The sequence below is a fragment of the Lucilia cuprina genome, chromosome 6 (genome assembly GCF_022045245.1).
Source record: "Lucilia cuprina isolate Lc7/37 chromosome 6, ASM2204524v1, whole genome shotgun sequence".
Taxonomy (NCBI): Eukaryota; Metazoa; Arthropoda; class Insecta; order Diptera; family Calliphoridae; genus Lucilia; species Lucilia cuprina.
The window spans coordinates 53,116,630-53,131,817 of NC_060954.1; the positions used below are offsets into that span (position 1 = coordinate 53,116,630).

At 24.0% G+C, this 15,188-nt stretch overlaps 2 protein-coding genes across 2 annotated transcripts; one reads left to right on the forward strand and one right to left on the reverse strand.

Moving 5' to 3' along the window:
• Positions 1-35: 35 nt before the first annotated feature.
• LOC111679469 (inhibitor of Bruton tyrosine kinase) lies at positions 36-12,211 on the reverse strand. Its single transcript, XM_023441043.2, has 10 exons — positions 11,921-12,211; positions 11,787-11,855; positions 11,536-11,726; positions 11,262-11,479; positions 10,825-11,192; positions 10,635-10,762; positions 10,430-10,573; positions 9,761-10,368; positions 9,578-9,701; positions 36-1,725 (listed from the first exon to the last, which is right to left on the reverse strand). Exons 1-10 carry the CDS (start codon positions 12,086-12,088, stop codon positions 75-77), a joined length of 3,669 nt encoding a protein of 1,222 aa, XP_023296811.2. The 5' UTR covers positions 12,089-12,211; the 3' UTR covers positions 36-74.
• A 1,295-nt stretch (positions 12,212-13,506) lies between these two features.
• LOC111679477 (decapping nuclease DXO homolog) lies at positions 13,507-14,977 on the forward strand. Its single transcript, XM_023441052.2, has 3 exons — positions 13,507-14,264; positions 14,358-14,592; positions 14,657-14,977. The coding sequence occupies exons 1-3, from the start codon at positions 13,564-13,566 to the stop codon at positions 14,867-14,869; spliced, it is 1,149 nt and encodes a 382-aa protein (XP_023296820.2). The 5' UTR covers positions 13,507-13,563; the 3' UTR covers positions 14,870-14,977.
• Positions 14,978-15,188: the final 211 nt, after the last annotated feature.

A 15,188-nucleotide genomic window follows, 5' to 3' on the forward strand; every position in this document is an offset into this window, starting at 1 on the left:
TACAAAAAGCTACATTTTTGTAATGTAAAAATTTAAAAAAAAAATTACCTTAATCATGGTTTACGTCCAACATTTCAGTTTCTTTGCCAAATGGCAAAATTTATAGTGGGTTGTATGGATTTTCTTTGTATGGTTATTATCTCATCGGTGACATTATCCACATTATAGAATTCTTTCAATTCGGCAATAGCCTGTTCTTCAATTTGTGTTAAGACCAAAGACTTGTGCTTGGTGCGTTCATAGTATTCACGCTGACGTTTCTCTTCAGCCAATATCTGGCTAAAGCTATTATTGGCATTTGTGTTAGAGGCTGTTGTTGTAGAAGTTTTAGTATTTGATTTTATCATATTGGCAAAAGATGAGGGATCAGCTGAACTGCCAATGGCTGCTGAATAAAGTGTATCATAGTCCATATTTGAGGTGGGAGATTGTGGTACTATACCCCAAGCATTAGGAGTTTGAACTACACTAGCCGGTTTGTTTTCTACCAAAGCAGCAGCACGCCAAGAACCCACAGCATTAGAACTTTCAGATGTTAAACGTTTACGTTGTTTTTGTGATAGTTTCTCTCTAGGCGGTGTAGTTAAATCGGATAGATTGATATTATATAACTTAGAGCTAGAACTAGTAGAGGGTAATTCCTTTCCTAACTCTTTTTCGGGGGTTTTGTTAACTGTTTCATTTATTTTATTTATAGACACATAATTAGGACTCGTGGGTTCTTCCTGTTTTATAATCTCATTAACCTTTAATGCCTGATCCAATGATACTTTCTTTTTAAGTTCTTTTTTATCCAGCACCTTCATCCATAACTTGGCTTCATTTTGCAATTTATTGCTCACCTCCTCAGCTTCTTTAACTACTTTAGATTTTTCCGAAATCTTACGTGTTCTCTCAGTAGTTTCCTTTACATTTAATGTTTCCATCATAGAGCTAATAGCCTCTCTTTCATATTGTCTAGTTGTTAGTTTAGTTTTATTTTCTTTTGCTTTAGTCTTCTGTGCTGTTCTATAGCGTATTTGTTCTTCCTCATCCATGCGATAGCTAAGATCCACCTGAAAATCATCCACAAAACTACACAAACAATCATCATCGACTGCCTCAGAATCGGGTGTTATAATGCGATAATCAAAGATCTCCTTAAACATATCACGATAATGTTGATTGATACATTTCAATGCCTCCGGCTCACAATTGAATAGTGTCTTTTGTAGTAGAATTCTAGCTAAATTTTGACAAATAAAATCCAAACAACCCTTTTTCATCAGCTCACAATTGTACATACAGGCAAAATCCAACATATCACCACATTTTCTTATCGATATCTTGTCCAAGAGTAAAATTTCACATACTTTCCTTAAACGTTCAATAAAGAATTGATCACAGAATACAATCATATTGTAAAGGAACGTTTCACGATACTGTTGCTTACGAAAATGTTCAACATCTAAACTGTAGAGAAACTCAATAATGGCCTGCATATATTCAATGGGTACAGTGGATAAATTAATTGTGGTCTGTTCTGCCCATGTATGTGTAAACATCATTTCAAAGTATTCCAATCGTGCCACTAGGACACATTTATGAGCTGGCAGTTCTATATTATTTTCGCATAGAATGCGTACATCATAGAATTGAGGATAATCACTGTGTCGCAAACGATTAAAACGATATTTGGATTTATCGACCATGTGTGGCAGGTAGAAGGGTGATTGTTGCAAGTAGCTAAAGAAATAATTTGAATCAAATACTTTCAAAATTGCATATTTTCTTAGAGAAAATTTTCAATATTTAAAATTTTCTTATAAAATATTTTCAACATTGAACAGTATTGAACATTTTCTTATAAAAAATTTTCAATATTGAACATTTTCTTATAGAAAATTTTCAATATTGAACATTTTCTTATAGAAAATTTTCAATATTGAACATTTTCTTATAGAAAATTTTCAATATTGAACATTTTCTTATAGAAAATTTTCAATATTGAACATTTTCTTATAGAAAATTTTCAATATTGAACATTTTCTTATAGAAAATTTTCAATATTGAACATTTTCTTATAGAAAATTTTCAATATTGAACATTTTCTTATAGAAAATTTTCAATATTGAACATTTTCTTATAGAAAATTTTCAATATTGAACATTTTCTTATAGAAAATTTTCAATATTGAACATTTTCTTATAGAAAATTTTCAATATTGAACATTTTCTTATAGAAAATTTTCAATATTGAACATTTTCTTATAGAAAATTTTCAATATTGAACATTTTTCTTATAGAAAATTTTCAATGTTGAACATTTTCTTATAGAAAATTTTCAATATTGAACATTTTCTTATAGAAAATTTTCAATATTGAACATTTTCTTATAGAAAATTTTCAATATTGAACATTTTTTTATAGAAAAATTTTCAATATTGAAAATTTTTCTTATAGGAAAAATATATTGAATATTTTTTTTAGAAAATTTTATTATTGAATATTTTTCTTATCATTATATATATATATAGATAATATAATTTTCAATATTTATATTGATATTAAAAATTTTTATATTGATTTTTTCTTATAGAAAATTTTCAATATTGAACATTTTCTTATAGAAAATATTTAATATTGAACATTTTCTTATAGAAAATTTTCAATATTGAAATTTTCTTTTAGAAAAATTTTCAATATTGAACATTTTTCTTATAGAAAATTTTAATTTGAACATTTTCTTATAGAAAATTTTCAATATTGAACATTTTCTTATAGAAAATTTTCAATATTGAACATTTTCTTATAGAAAATTTTCAATATTGAACATTTTCTTATAGAAAATTTTCAATATTGAACATTTTCTTATAGAAAATTTTCAATATTGAACATTTTCTTATAGAAAATTTTCAATATTGAACATTTTCTTATAGAAAATTTTCAATATTGAACATTTTCTTATAGAAAATTTTCAATATTGAACATTTTCTTATAGAAAATTTTCAATATTGAACATTTTCTTATAGAAAATTTTCAATATTGAACATTTTCTTATAGAAAATTTTCAATATTGAACATTTTCTTATAGAAAATTTTCAATATTGAACATTTTCTTATAGAAAATTTTCAATATTGAACATTTTCTTATAGAAAATTTTCAATATTGAACATTTTCTTATAGAAAATTTTCAATATTGAACATTTTCTTATAGAAAATTTTCAATATTGAACATTTTCTTATAGAAAATTTTCAATATTGAACATTTTCTTATAGAAAATTTTCAATATTGAACATTTTCTTATAGAAAATTTTCAATATTGAACATTTTCTTATAAAAAATTTTCAATATTGAACATTTTCTTATAGAAAATTTTCAATATTGAACATTTTCTTATAGAAAATTTTCAATATTGAACATTTTCTTATAAAAAATTTTCAATATTGAACATTTTCTTATAGAAAATTTTCAATATTGAACATTTTCTTATAGAAAATTTTCAATATTGAACATTTTCTTATAGAAAATTTTCAATATTGAACATTTTCTTATAGAAAATTTTCAATATTGAACATTTTCTTATAGAAAATTTTCAATATTGAACATTTTCTTATAGAAAATTTTCAATATTGAACATTTTCTTATAGAAAATTTTCAATATTGAACATTTTCTTATAGAAAATTTTCAATATTGAACATTTTCTTATAGAAAATTTTCAATATTGAACATTTTCTTATAGAAAATTTTCAATATTGAACATTTTCTTATAGAAAATTTTCAATATTGAACATTTTCTTATAGAAAATTTTCAATATTGAACATTTTCTTATAGAAAATTTTCAATATTGAACATTTTCTTATAGAAAATTTTCAATATTGAACATTTTCTTATAGAAAATTTTCAATATTGAACATTTTCTTATAGAAAATTTTCAATATTGAACATTTTCTTATAGAAAATTTTCAATATTGAACATTTTCTTATAGAAAATTTTCAATATTGAACATTTTCTTATAGAAAATTTTCAATATTGAACATTTTCTTATAGAAAACTTTCAATATTGAACATTTTCTTATAGAAAATTTTCAATATTGAACATTTTCTTATAGAAAATTTTCAATATTGAACATTTTCTTATAGAAAATTTTCAATATTGAACATTTTCTTATAGAAAATTTTCAATATTGAACATTTTCTTATAGAAAATTTTCAATATTGAACATTTTCTTATAGAAAATTTTCTTATAGAAAATTTTCAATATTGAACATTTTCTTATAGAAAATTTTCAATATTGAACATTTTCTTATAGAAAATTTTCAATATTGAACATTTTCTTATAGAAAATTTTCAATATTGAACATTTTCTTATAGAAAATTTTCAATATTGAACATTTTCTTATAGAAAATTTTCAATATTGAACATTTTCTTATAGAAAATTTTCAATATTGAACATTTTCTTATAGAAAATTTTCAATATTGAACATTTTCTTATAGAAAATTTTCAATATTGAACATTTTTATATAGAAAATTTTCAATATTGAACATTTTCTTATAGAAAATTTTCAATATTGAACATTTTCTTATAGAAAATTTTCAATATTGAACATTTTCTTATAGAAAATTTTCAATATTGAACATTTTCTTATAGAAAATTTTCAATATTGAACATTTTCTTATAGAAAATTTTCAATATTGAACATTTTCTTATAGAAAATTTTCAATATTGAACATTTTCTTATAGAAAATTTTCAATATTGAACATTTTCTTATAGAAAATTTTCAATATTGAACATTTTCTTATAGAAAATTTTCAATATTGAACATTTTCTTATAGAAAATTTTCAATATTGAACATTTTCTTATAGAAAATTTTCAATATTGAACATTTTCTTATAGAAAATTTTCAATATTGAACATTTTCTTATAGAAAATTTTCAATATTGAACATTTTCTTATAGAAAATTTTCAATATTGAACATTTTCTTATAGAAAATTTTCAATATTGAACATTTTCTTATAGAAAATTTTCAATATTGAACATTTTCTTATAGAAAATTTTCAATATTGAACATTTTCTTATAGAAAATTTTCAATATTGAACATTTTCTTATAGAAAATTTTCAATATTGAACATTTTCTTATAGAAAATTTTCAATATTGAACATTTTCTTATAGAAAATTTTCAATATTGAACATTTTCTTATAGAAAATTTTCAATATTGAACATTTTCTTATAGAAAATTTTCAATATTGAACATTTTCTTATAGAAAATTTTCAATATTGAACATTTTCTTATAGAAAATTTTCAATATTGAACATTTTCTTATAGAAAATTTTCAATATTGAACATTTTCTTATAGAAAATTTTCAATATTGAACATTTTCTTATAGAAAATTTTCAATATTGAACATTTTCTTATAGAAAAATTTCAATATTGAACATTTTCTTATAGAAAATTTTCAATATTGAACATTTTCTTATAGAAAATTTTCAATATTGAACATTTTCTTATAGAAAATTTTCAATATTGAACATTTTCTTATAGAAAATTTTCAATATTGAACATTTTCTTATAGAAAATTTTCAATATTGAACATTTTCTTATAGAAAATTTTCAATATTGAACATTTTCTTATAGAAAATTTTCAATATTGAACATTTTCTTATAGAAAATTTTCAATATTGAACATTTTCTTATAGAAAATTTTCAATATTGAACATTTTCTTATAGAAAATTTTCAATATTGAACATTTTCTTATAGAAAATTTTCAATATTGAACATTTTCTTATAGAAAATTTTCAATATTGAACATTTTCTTATAGAAAATTTTCAATATTGAACATTTTCTTATAGAAAATTTTCAATATTGAACATTTTCTTATAGAAAATTTTCAATATTGAACATTTTCTTATAGAAAATTTTCAATATTGAACATTTTCTTATAGAAAATTTTCAATATTGAACATTTTCTTATAGAAAATTTTCAATATTGAACATTTTCTTATAGAAAATTTTCAATATTGAACATTTTCTTATAGAAAATTTTCAATATTGAACATTTTCTTATAGAAAATTTTCAATATTGAACATTTTCTTATAGAAAATTTTCAATATTGAACATTTTCTTATAGAAAATTTTCAATATTGAACATTTTCTTATAGAAAATTTTCAATATTGAACATTTTCTTATAGAAAATTTTCAATATTGAACATTTTCTTATAGAAAATTTTCAATATTGAACATTTTCTTATAGAAAATTTTCAATATTGAACATTTTCTTATAGAAAATTTTCAATATTGAACATTTTCTTATAGAAAATTTTCAATATTGAATATTTTCTTATAGAAAATTTTCAATATTGAACATTTTCTTATAGAAAATTTTCAATATTGAACATTTTCTTATAGAAAATTTTCAATATTGAAGAATATTGAACATTTTCTTATAGAAAATTTTCAATATTGAACAATATTGAACATTTTCTTATAGAAAATTTTCAATATTGAACATTTTCTTATAGGAAATTTTCAATATTGAACATTTTCTTATAGGAAATTTTTAATATTGAACATTTTCTTATAGGAAATTTTCAATATTGAACAATATTGAACATTTTCTTATAGAAAATTTTCAATATTGAACAATATTGAACATTTTCTTATAGAAAATTTTCAATATTGAACAATATTGAACATTTTCTTATAGAAAATTTTCAATATTGAACAATATTGAACATTTTCTTATAGAAAATTTTCAATATTGAACAATATTGAACATTTTCTTATAGAAAAATTTCAATATTGAACAATATTGAACATTTTCTTATAGAAAATTTTCAATATTGAACAATATTGAACATTTTCTTATAGAAAATTTTCAATATTGAACAATATTGAACATTTTCTTATAGAAAATTTTCAATATTGAACAATATTGAACATTTTCTTATAGAAAATTTTCAATATTGAACAATATTGAACATTTTCTTATAGAAAATTTTCAATATTGAACAATATTGAACATTTTCTTATAGAAAATTTTCAATATTGAACAATATTGAACATTTTCTTATAGAAAATTTTCAATATTGAAGATTTTCTTATAGAAAATTTTCAGTATTGAAGATTTTCTTATAGAAAATTTTCAATATTGAAGATTTTCTTATAGAAAATTTTCAATATTGAAGATTTTCTTATAGAAAATTTTCAATATTGAAGATTTTCTTATAGAAAATTTTCAATATTGAAGATTTTCTTATAGAAAATTTTCAATATTGAAGATTTTCTTATAGAAAATTTTCAATATTGAAGATTTTCTTATAGAAAATTTTCAATATTGAAGATTTTCTTATAGAAAATTTTCAATATTGAAGATTTTCTTATAGAAAATTTTCAATATTGAAGATTTTCTTATAGAAAATTTTCAATATTGAAGATTTTCTTATAGAAAATTTTCAATATTGAAGATTTTCTTATAGAAAATTTTCAATATTGAAGATTTTCTTATAGAAAATTTTCAATATTGAAGATTTTCTTATAGAAAATTTTCAATATTGAAGATTTTCTTATAGAAAATTTTCAATATTGAAGATTTTCTTATAGAAAATTTTCAATATTGAAGATTTTCTTATAGAAAATTTTCAATATTGAAGATTTTCTTATAGAAAATTTTCAATATTGAAGATTTTCTTATAGAAAATTTTCAATATTGAAGATTTTCTTATAGAAAATTTTCAATATTGAAGATTTTCTTATAGAAAATTTTCAATATTGAAGATTTTCTTATAGAAAATTTTCAATATTGAAGATTTTCTTATAGAAAATTTTCAATATTGAAGATTTTCTTATAGAAAATTTTCAATATTGAAGATTTTCTTATAGAAAATTTTCAATATTGAAGATTTTCTTATAGAAAATTTTCAATATTGAAGATTTTCTTATAGAAAATTTTCAATATTGAAGATTTTCTTATAGAAAATTTTCAATATTGAAGATTTTCTTATAGAAAATTTTCAATATTGAAGATTTTCTTATAGAAAATTTTCAATATTGAAGATTTTCTTATAGAAAATTTTCAATATTGAAGATTTTCTTATAGAAAATTTTCACTATTGAAGATTTTCTTATAGAAAATTTTCACTATTGAAGATTTTCTTATAGAAAATTTTCACTATTGAAGATTTTCTTATAGAAAATTTTCAATATTGAAGATTTTCTTATAGAAAATTTTCAATATTGAAGATTTTCTTATAGAAAATTTTCAATATTGAAGATTTTCTTATAGAAAATTTTCAATATTGAAGATTTTCTTATAGAAAATTTTCAATATTGAAGATTTTCTTATAGAAAATTTTCACTATTGAAGATTTTCTTATAGAAAATTTTCACTATTGAAGATTTTCTTATAGAAAATTTTCACTATTGAAGATTTTCTTATAGAAAATTTTCAATATTGAAGATTTTCTTATAGAAAATTTTCAATATTGAAGATTTTCTTATAGAAAATTTTCAATATTGAAGATTTTCTTATAGAAAATTTTCAATATTGAAGATTTTCTTATAGAAAATTTTCAATATTGAAGATTTTCTTATAGAAAATTTTCAATATTGAAGATTTTCTTATAGAAAATTTTCAATATTGAAGATTTTCTTATAGAAAATTTTCAATATTGAAGATTTTCTTATAGAAAATTTTCAATATTGAAGATTTTCTTATAGAAAATTTTCAATATTGAAGATTTTCTTATAGAAAATTTTCAATATTGAAGATTTTCTTATAGAAAATTTTCAATATTGAAGATTTTCTTATAGAAAATTTTCAATATTGAAGATTTTCTTATAGAAAATTTTCAATATTGAAGATTTTCTTATAGAAAATTTTCAATATTGAAGATTTTCTTATAGAAAATTTTCAATATTGAAGATTTTCTTATAGAAAATTTTCAATATTGAAGATTTTCTTATAGAAAATTTTCAATATTGAAGATTTTCTTATAGAAAATTTTCAATATTGAAGATTTTCTTATAGAAAATTTTCAATATTGAAGATTTTCTTATAGAAAATTTTCAATATTGAAGATTTTCTTATAGAAAATTTTCAATATTGAAGATTTTCTTATAGAAAATTTTCAATATTGAAGATTTTCTTATAGAAAATTTTCAATATTGAAGATTTTCTTATAGAAAATTTTCAATATTGAAGATTTTCTTATAGAAAATTTTCAATATTGAAGATTTTCTTATAGAAAATTTTCAATATTGAAGATTTTCTTATAGAAAATTTTCAATATTGAACAATATTGAAGATTTTCTTATAGAAAATTTTCAATATTGAACAATATTGAAGATTTTCTTATAGAAAATTTTCAATATTGAACAATATTGAAGATTTTCTTATAGAAAATTTTCAATATTGAACAATATTGAAGATTTTCTTATAGAAAATTTTCAATATTGAACAATATTGAAGATTTTCTTATAGAAAATTTTCAATATTGAACAATATTGAAGATTTTCTTATAGAAAATTTTCAATATTGAACATTTTCTTATAGAAATTTGCTAAATAAAATTTCTACTTACTATTTCAAGTAGTTGGCCAAATTTGTGATATGAAATTGTTCAACAAAATTTAGAAATATTCTACAAACATCATCCAATTCAGCAGGACTATCCGTATGCAAACTACTTTGTATGTCTTCCAGATCTGCAAATAAAAATAAACACATTATTCAAATCTAACAAAAACAAACAAAAACAATTTACCTTGTTCATTGAGCAAATAGTTTGAATAAATAAATTTCAATATTAATTCAAACATTTTACCCGTTAAAAGCTGAAAACTTATATGCACTTCCTTTTCATCTTTTGAGGCAATCATTTCTCTCAAACCCGGAGCTCGAGCATATACTATAAATTTATGAGCCGGAAACTTATCACCAACTACATGAAACACAACATCATGTATGGCATCATATTCACAAACATCATTAAACAATTTCTTAAAAGTATATTCTTCCGGATTAAGAGCAGGTAATTTGAAATATTTAACATGTGATTCCTGTAAAGCAGCGAATGAGGCAAAATCATCATCACAAAACACATCTACAGCACGATCGATATGTGTTAGATGTTGTAATTCAATGCGAATCTTAAAATCTTTAGCCATTTCAGCAGAACGATGATCACTACGTGACCAGATATTGCCCTGAGATTTTGAAGTAGCTGTTGATTCGTTGCTGTTGTTAAAAGGCGGCACTGAAATTTGTTGGGATTTTCCTTTGTAAATATCTCCCTGGGAGAGTATCAATACCTGATTGCCTTTATAAAGAATTTTATCGATTTGATTTAAGCGTATATTGGAGAAGGAGCATCTATAGAAGTTTAGAATAATAGTAAATGATTTAAAAAAGAATTGTATTAGTTTAAAATTACCTATAAAAATTTTGTGTTAATTGATACCAGAAAAAAACCACATTGGTTTGTGTTAATATTAATAGTTTTAAAGCACTTGCTGAACCCTTTTCTGATCTGGCATTGTCGCCCTCTATAACAGCTACACTTTTAAGGGATTCATAACTGCAAGAGAAAAAAGTGTTATTCTCTAAGTTTACTAGACTTACTGAGATGATGTACTTACTTAGGTGACTTTAGAGATTTCATTTTATAATTATGATATAATAATATAGTATTATCCTTGGTTACTACCACTGTGGCAGTGTTATTAGCTTCTACAAATTGTATAGAGGTTTTGGGTGGCAGTTTCATCTGCAGCAAAAAGAAATCTTAACTACAATAACAATATCATAAAAACAACAGCCTACACTTACCATTTTAGGTAATTGTATAGTTTTCGTATTAGCATCAAGGCCCATTTGTCCTAAATTTGTACCCCAAACATATAAACACTTTTCCGAATAGGCCAAAGAATGATAATCTCTGGCTATAACTTTTTGCAAACCTTCAACATCACAATTTCTTAAAGTTGAAACTTCTTTAAAATTTAAACACTTTTCACCCGCTTCACGTATACCCAACTGTTGATTGTCATTGAGGCCACAGGCAAAGACCAAAGAGTAATTGGTCAAAACTAAGGAATGTTTGCGTGAAGCACTAATACAAATGATTTCCTCGCCCGAATTTTTCAAAGGAATCTTGACTTTTTTGGGAGTACTTAAACTATTCTCATTACCGGAGCCTAACAAGAAAAAACATAAAAAACAACATTTAAGAACCTTATAAATAAACTGTTTAAAAAGACATTTACCTAAACGTCCACCTTTACCGTGACCCACCGCATACAAATTAGATTTTTTATCCAAAAATAAACTATGATAGGCTCCCAAAGCGGCTGCTTGTATAGAAATTTGTTCTTTGCGAAAATAGTCTAACATTTGTGGCAAATGATCAGTGCCCTGATCATTATTAACACCCAAATTGTAGTTTTTATTAGAGCCCCAAACTAAAAGTTCATTATTTGAGTTTCTGAAAAACAAAATGATTAAATACAAATTATAATAGCATAATCTTATTAAACTTACACTTTATATTTTAAAGGATAGTCACTTAAACGACAGACCTGTTGTAGTGGTGAGCGGGTATCTTCATCTAAAATATCTAAACTGGCACCATAGCGCAGCAGCAGTATGGCACAGTCTATGCAACCATAAAAAATAGCACGATGTAAAGGACTGCTGCCCGATTCAAAATCACGGCCACTTATAATAGAGCCCTTAGTGCAAAAAAAAGCAATTTAAATTTATAAACTACATCCAATAATAAAAAAACTCACCTGATTTAGTAACCATTCTAATATATCATACCGATCCACTGAGGCTGCCACATGTACAGCCGAACGTCCCTTTTTTTGGTTTATAATAAAGAATTATACTTTTTTAACAAATTTTCTTTTTGCCTTAAACTTACCAAATCATCTACAATATCGGCATAATTGCAACAAGCCTTGGCCACATATGCTGCCAACTTTTCATCGTCAATGGAGCGTTTGGTTAGTGCAGAAGTTATAGCATTACCATGAGCTCTTAAACGACACTTGCGTGTACAATCGTATTCATAATTTTTTGGATTAAACATTATTTTAGCTCCTAATTGTTATTCTTTTGTTTTTTAATAAATAAATAGATTCTACACACATAAAAATGCCTGCGTCTGGTTTGCAAAATTGTTTAATTGAGAGGGAATATATGTGACATTTCTCTTTTTGCAACTTGTACGTCAGCTGTTTAATTACAGAGTTGTCGTGTTATCAAATAAAATATGAGAAGGAAATCATATAATGTATATTCTATGCAACTATCTTTCAAGCTAAAATCTATTTTATTATATTCGAAAAAAGTCGAAAAGTCGAAGTCGACTATTTTGTTCCAAAAAAGTCGATAACTCGACCATCGTCTATGAAAAAGGTCGAAAAGTCGACTTTGTAAATAAAAGTCGAAAAAAGTCGAAAAGTCGGAGAGTCGAAAAAAGTCGAAAAGCCGAAAAAGTCAAAAAGTCGGAAAAAGTCAAAAAGTCGAAAAGTCGGAAAAAGTCGAATAAAATCGGAAAAAGTCGAAAATAGTCGGAAAAAGTCGAAAAAAGTCGAAAATAGAAAGAAGTCGAAAAAACTCAAAAAATTGCAACAAATAGAAAAAATATAAATAAATTTTTTTATTAATAATAATAAATAATAATAGTCGAAAAAAGTCGAATATAGTCGGAAAAAGTCGAAAAAAGTCGAAAAGTCGGAAAAATTCAAAAAAAGTCGGAAATAGTCAGAAAAAGTCGAAAATAGTCGAAAAGTCGGAAAAAGATGAAAAGTCGGAAAAAGTCGATTATTTATAAAATATTAAAAGTCGAAAAATCGACTTTTAATTAAATGAAAAAAGTCGAAAATCGTAAAACCGACTTTTAACTATATGCAAAAAGTCGACTTTTCATAAAACGCAAAAAGTCGAAAAGTTGAAATGTCGACTTTTCATAAAATGCAAAAAGTCGAAAAGTCGACCTTTCGTTTCAACTATAAAACGCTACTTTAAGGTGGGTCTAGGACCAATATTTTTGGGTGTTACAAACTTCAGCACAAACGCATAATACCCTCCCCACTATAGTGGTGTAGGGTATAATCAATATGAGAATCAATAAGTCTATCGATCCGATCCCCTTCGGACACTATCTACTGTTTTTTCGCTCAAGGGATATTTTTAATTTTTTTTAAGCATAAACACTTTTATTAAATTTGTAATTTCATCTAAGCATCTCAAAGAAAGTACTCAGAAGAATATTTCATACAAAAATCGATTCCTTTTTTGGTTCTCTATCAATTACTTATTTCAGATTTGGTGCTCAAAGAGGAGTTTAATTTTTATTTCCATACTTCAATATTTCAGAAATAAATCAATTAATTATCATTTTGTTTACGTAAAAAAGTTCCTTTCTATGCAACTCTGAAAAAAGTTTAACAAAAATTACCTGTTTGTTTTCTTCTTATACGTCAAATAAGTCAATGAGTTTGTTATGGTTTGTTATCATTTTGTTTACAAAACTTCAGCTTTTGGAAAAATAGAAAAATAATGAATAACTCTTCAAATAAGCAGTACAATAATGATCTGGGCATACGTATTCGTCCGCCAAATAGTGAGCTACCATTTCCGGATATTAAGAAACCTCAACCCATAGGTTTTTATAGCATAAATGCTAATCGTGATTTTGAGCCTAATGATCAACAATTGCGTTACTTTAAATTGCCCAATGTCAATAAATTACCTCTAGATCTAAATGCTGGTTTAGATATAGCCATAAAGAAACCAGAATCAGCTAATGATGAAACTTTAGATAGTTTATTGAAATTCATTTACGATCACCATCATAGAATATTTGGCCAAGCAAATGGTGCACCACCACCACCGCCGCCAGAGTTTGTTACATGGCGTGGAATACTACGGCTCATAATGTGTACCCCTTATGAATACCGTCAGGATTGGTGTTTGCATGTGACACGCTTCAATAACACATTCTATTTGCTGAAAAGAGAAACGGCCCAAGATAAGTATCGCCGCAGTCAGGAAACTGAACAGCAGAAAACATTTATGGCTTATGGTTTTAAATTTGAGCAGTATTGTTTATCAGAATCACCGTTCAAGGAACCGGACACAACGGCACCTGTCAATGAAAATGAAGAATTTACTTTGGTCTTTCAAACGCGTTTAGCTGGTCTAAGTCTATTGTATGGGGCCGAAATGGATGGTATAGTTAGTGATCAGCCAGTACAACTGTAAGTCAAGTTTTGCAAAGATCTCAAGAGTTTAATTATTTAAAGATTTGTTTTTTTTTTATTGAAAACTTTTTATAACCTTTCCCTTTTCAGAAACTACGATAAACCCAATAATTTGGATACTCTAAAATATGTTGAACTTAAAGTGCGTCAGAGAAATTTGAATGCATTTCAATATAAATCATTTCTCCAGCACAAAACTCGCAACTGGTGGTGTCAATCGTTTTTAGTAGGCATCCAAGATTTATATGTTGGCATGAGAAATGAAAAGGGTTTCGTACACGATATCGAACGTATGGAAATGAGATCTTTACCTAAATTAGGAGGAGTAATTATATTACAAATATTTAACAATATTAAAATTATTAAACATTAATTTTATTCGCCTACAGCAAACTCACTGGGCTCCCTGGGTATGTGCTAACTTTCTGCTACAGTTTCTCTTACGATTACGCTCAATAATGTCTAATGAAAATTGTCCCCATACGGTCTATGAGTTTTATTTTAATGCCAAAACTGGTCATATAACTTTTGAATGCTTTAGAGGTAAAACACCTTATTCTTTTATACCAGATTGGTATATTAATCTGATAAATCGCGCGTAAATTTATATTATAAGCTATTGAATGTAATGGTTTTTTTATATTGAATATATATTTTTAGGAAAATTATTGATATGCTTAATAAAAATAAAGTTTTCTATGAAAAATAAAGCAATTTTTTTTTTATCTTTTCAAAAGAGCTAAACTTAGATAATGAAATTTTATTAGTGATAAAGTTGTAAGTATAAAAAATAAAGTTAAAGGTTATATTGTTTAAAAAACTAATTAGACTGAAAATTTTAAAAGCGTTTGATAAGTATTGTACATTTATTTTATAACAATAATTTCTTTAAGTGTACTAAGGTTTTCTTTACATTACCCT

Excerpts from the sequence above, each read along its gene's own strand:
- LOC111679477 (XM_023441052.2), top strand. The coding sequence starts at position 13,564 with ATGAATAACTCTTCAAATAAGCAGTACAATAATGATCTGGGCATACGT. Across the intron at positions 14,265-14,357 it reads AGTGATCAGCCAGTACAACT|AAACTACGATAAACCCAATA; the intron begins GTAAGTCAAGTT and ends TTCCCTTTTCAG. Across the intron at positions 14,593-14,656 it reads CTTTACCTAAATTAGGAGGA|CAAACTCACTGGGCTCCCTG; the intron begins GTAATTATATTA and ends ATTCGCCTACAG.
- LOC111679469 (XM_023441043.2), bottom strand. The coding sequence starts at position 12,088 with ATGTTTAATCCAAAAAATTATGAATACGATTGTACACGCAAGTGTCGT. Across the intron at positions 10,574-10,634 it reads AAATCTCTAAAGTCACCTAA|TTATGAATCCCTTAAAAGTG; the intron begins GTAAGTACATCA and ends TTTCTCTTGCAG. Across the intron at positions 1,726-9,577 it reads TTGGCCAACTACTTGAAATA|CTACTTGCAACAATCACCCT; the intron begins GTAAGTAGAAAT and ends TTATTTCTTTAG.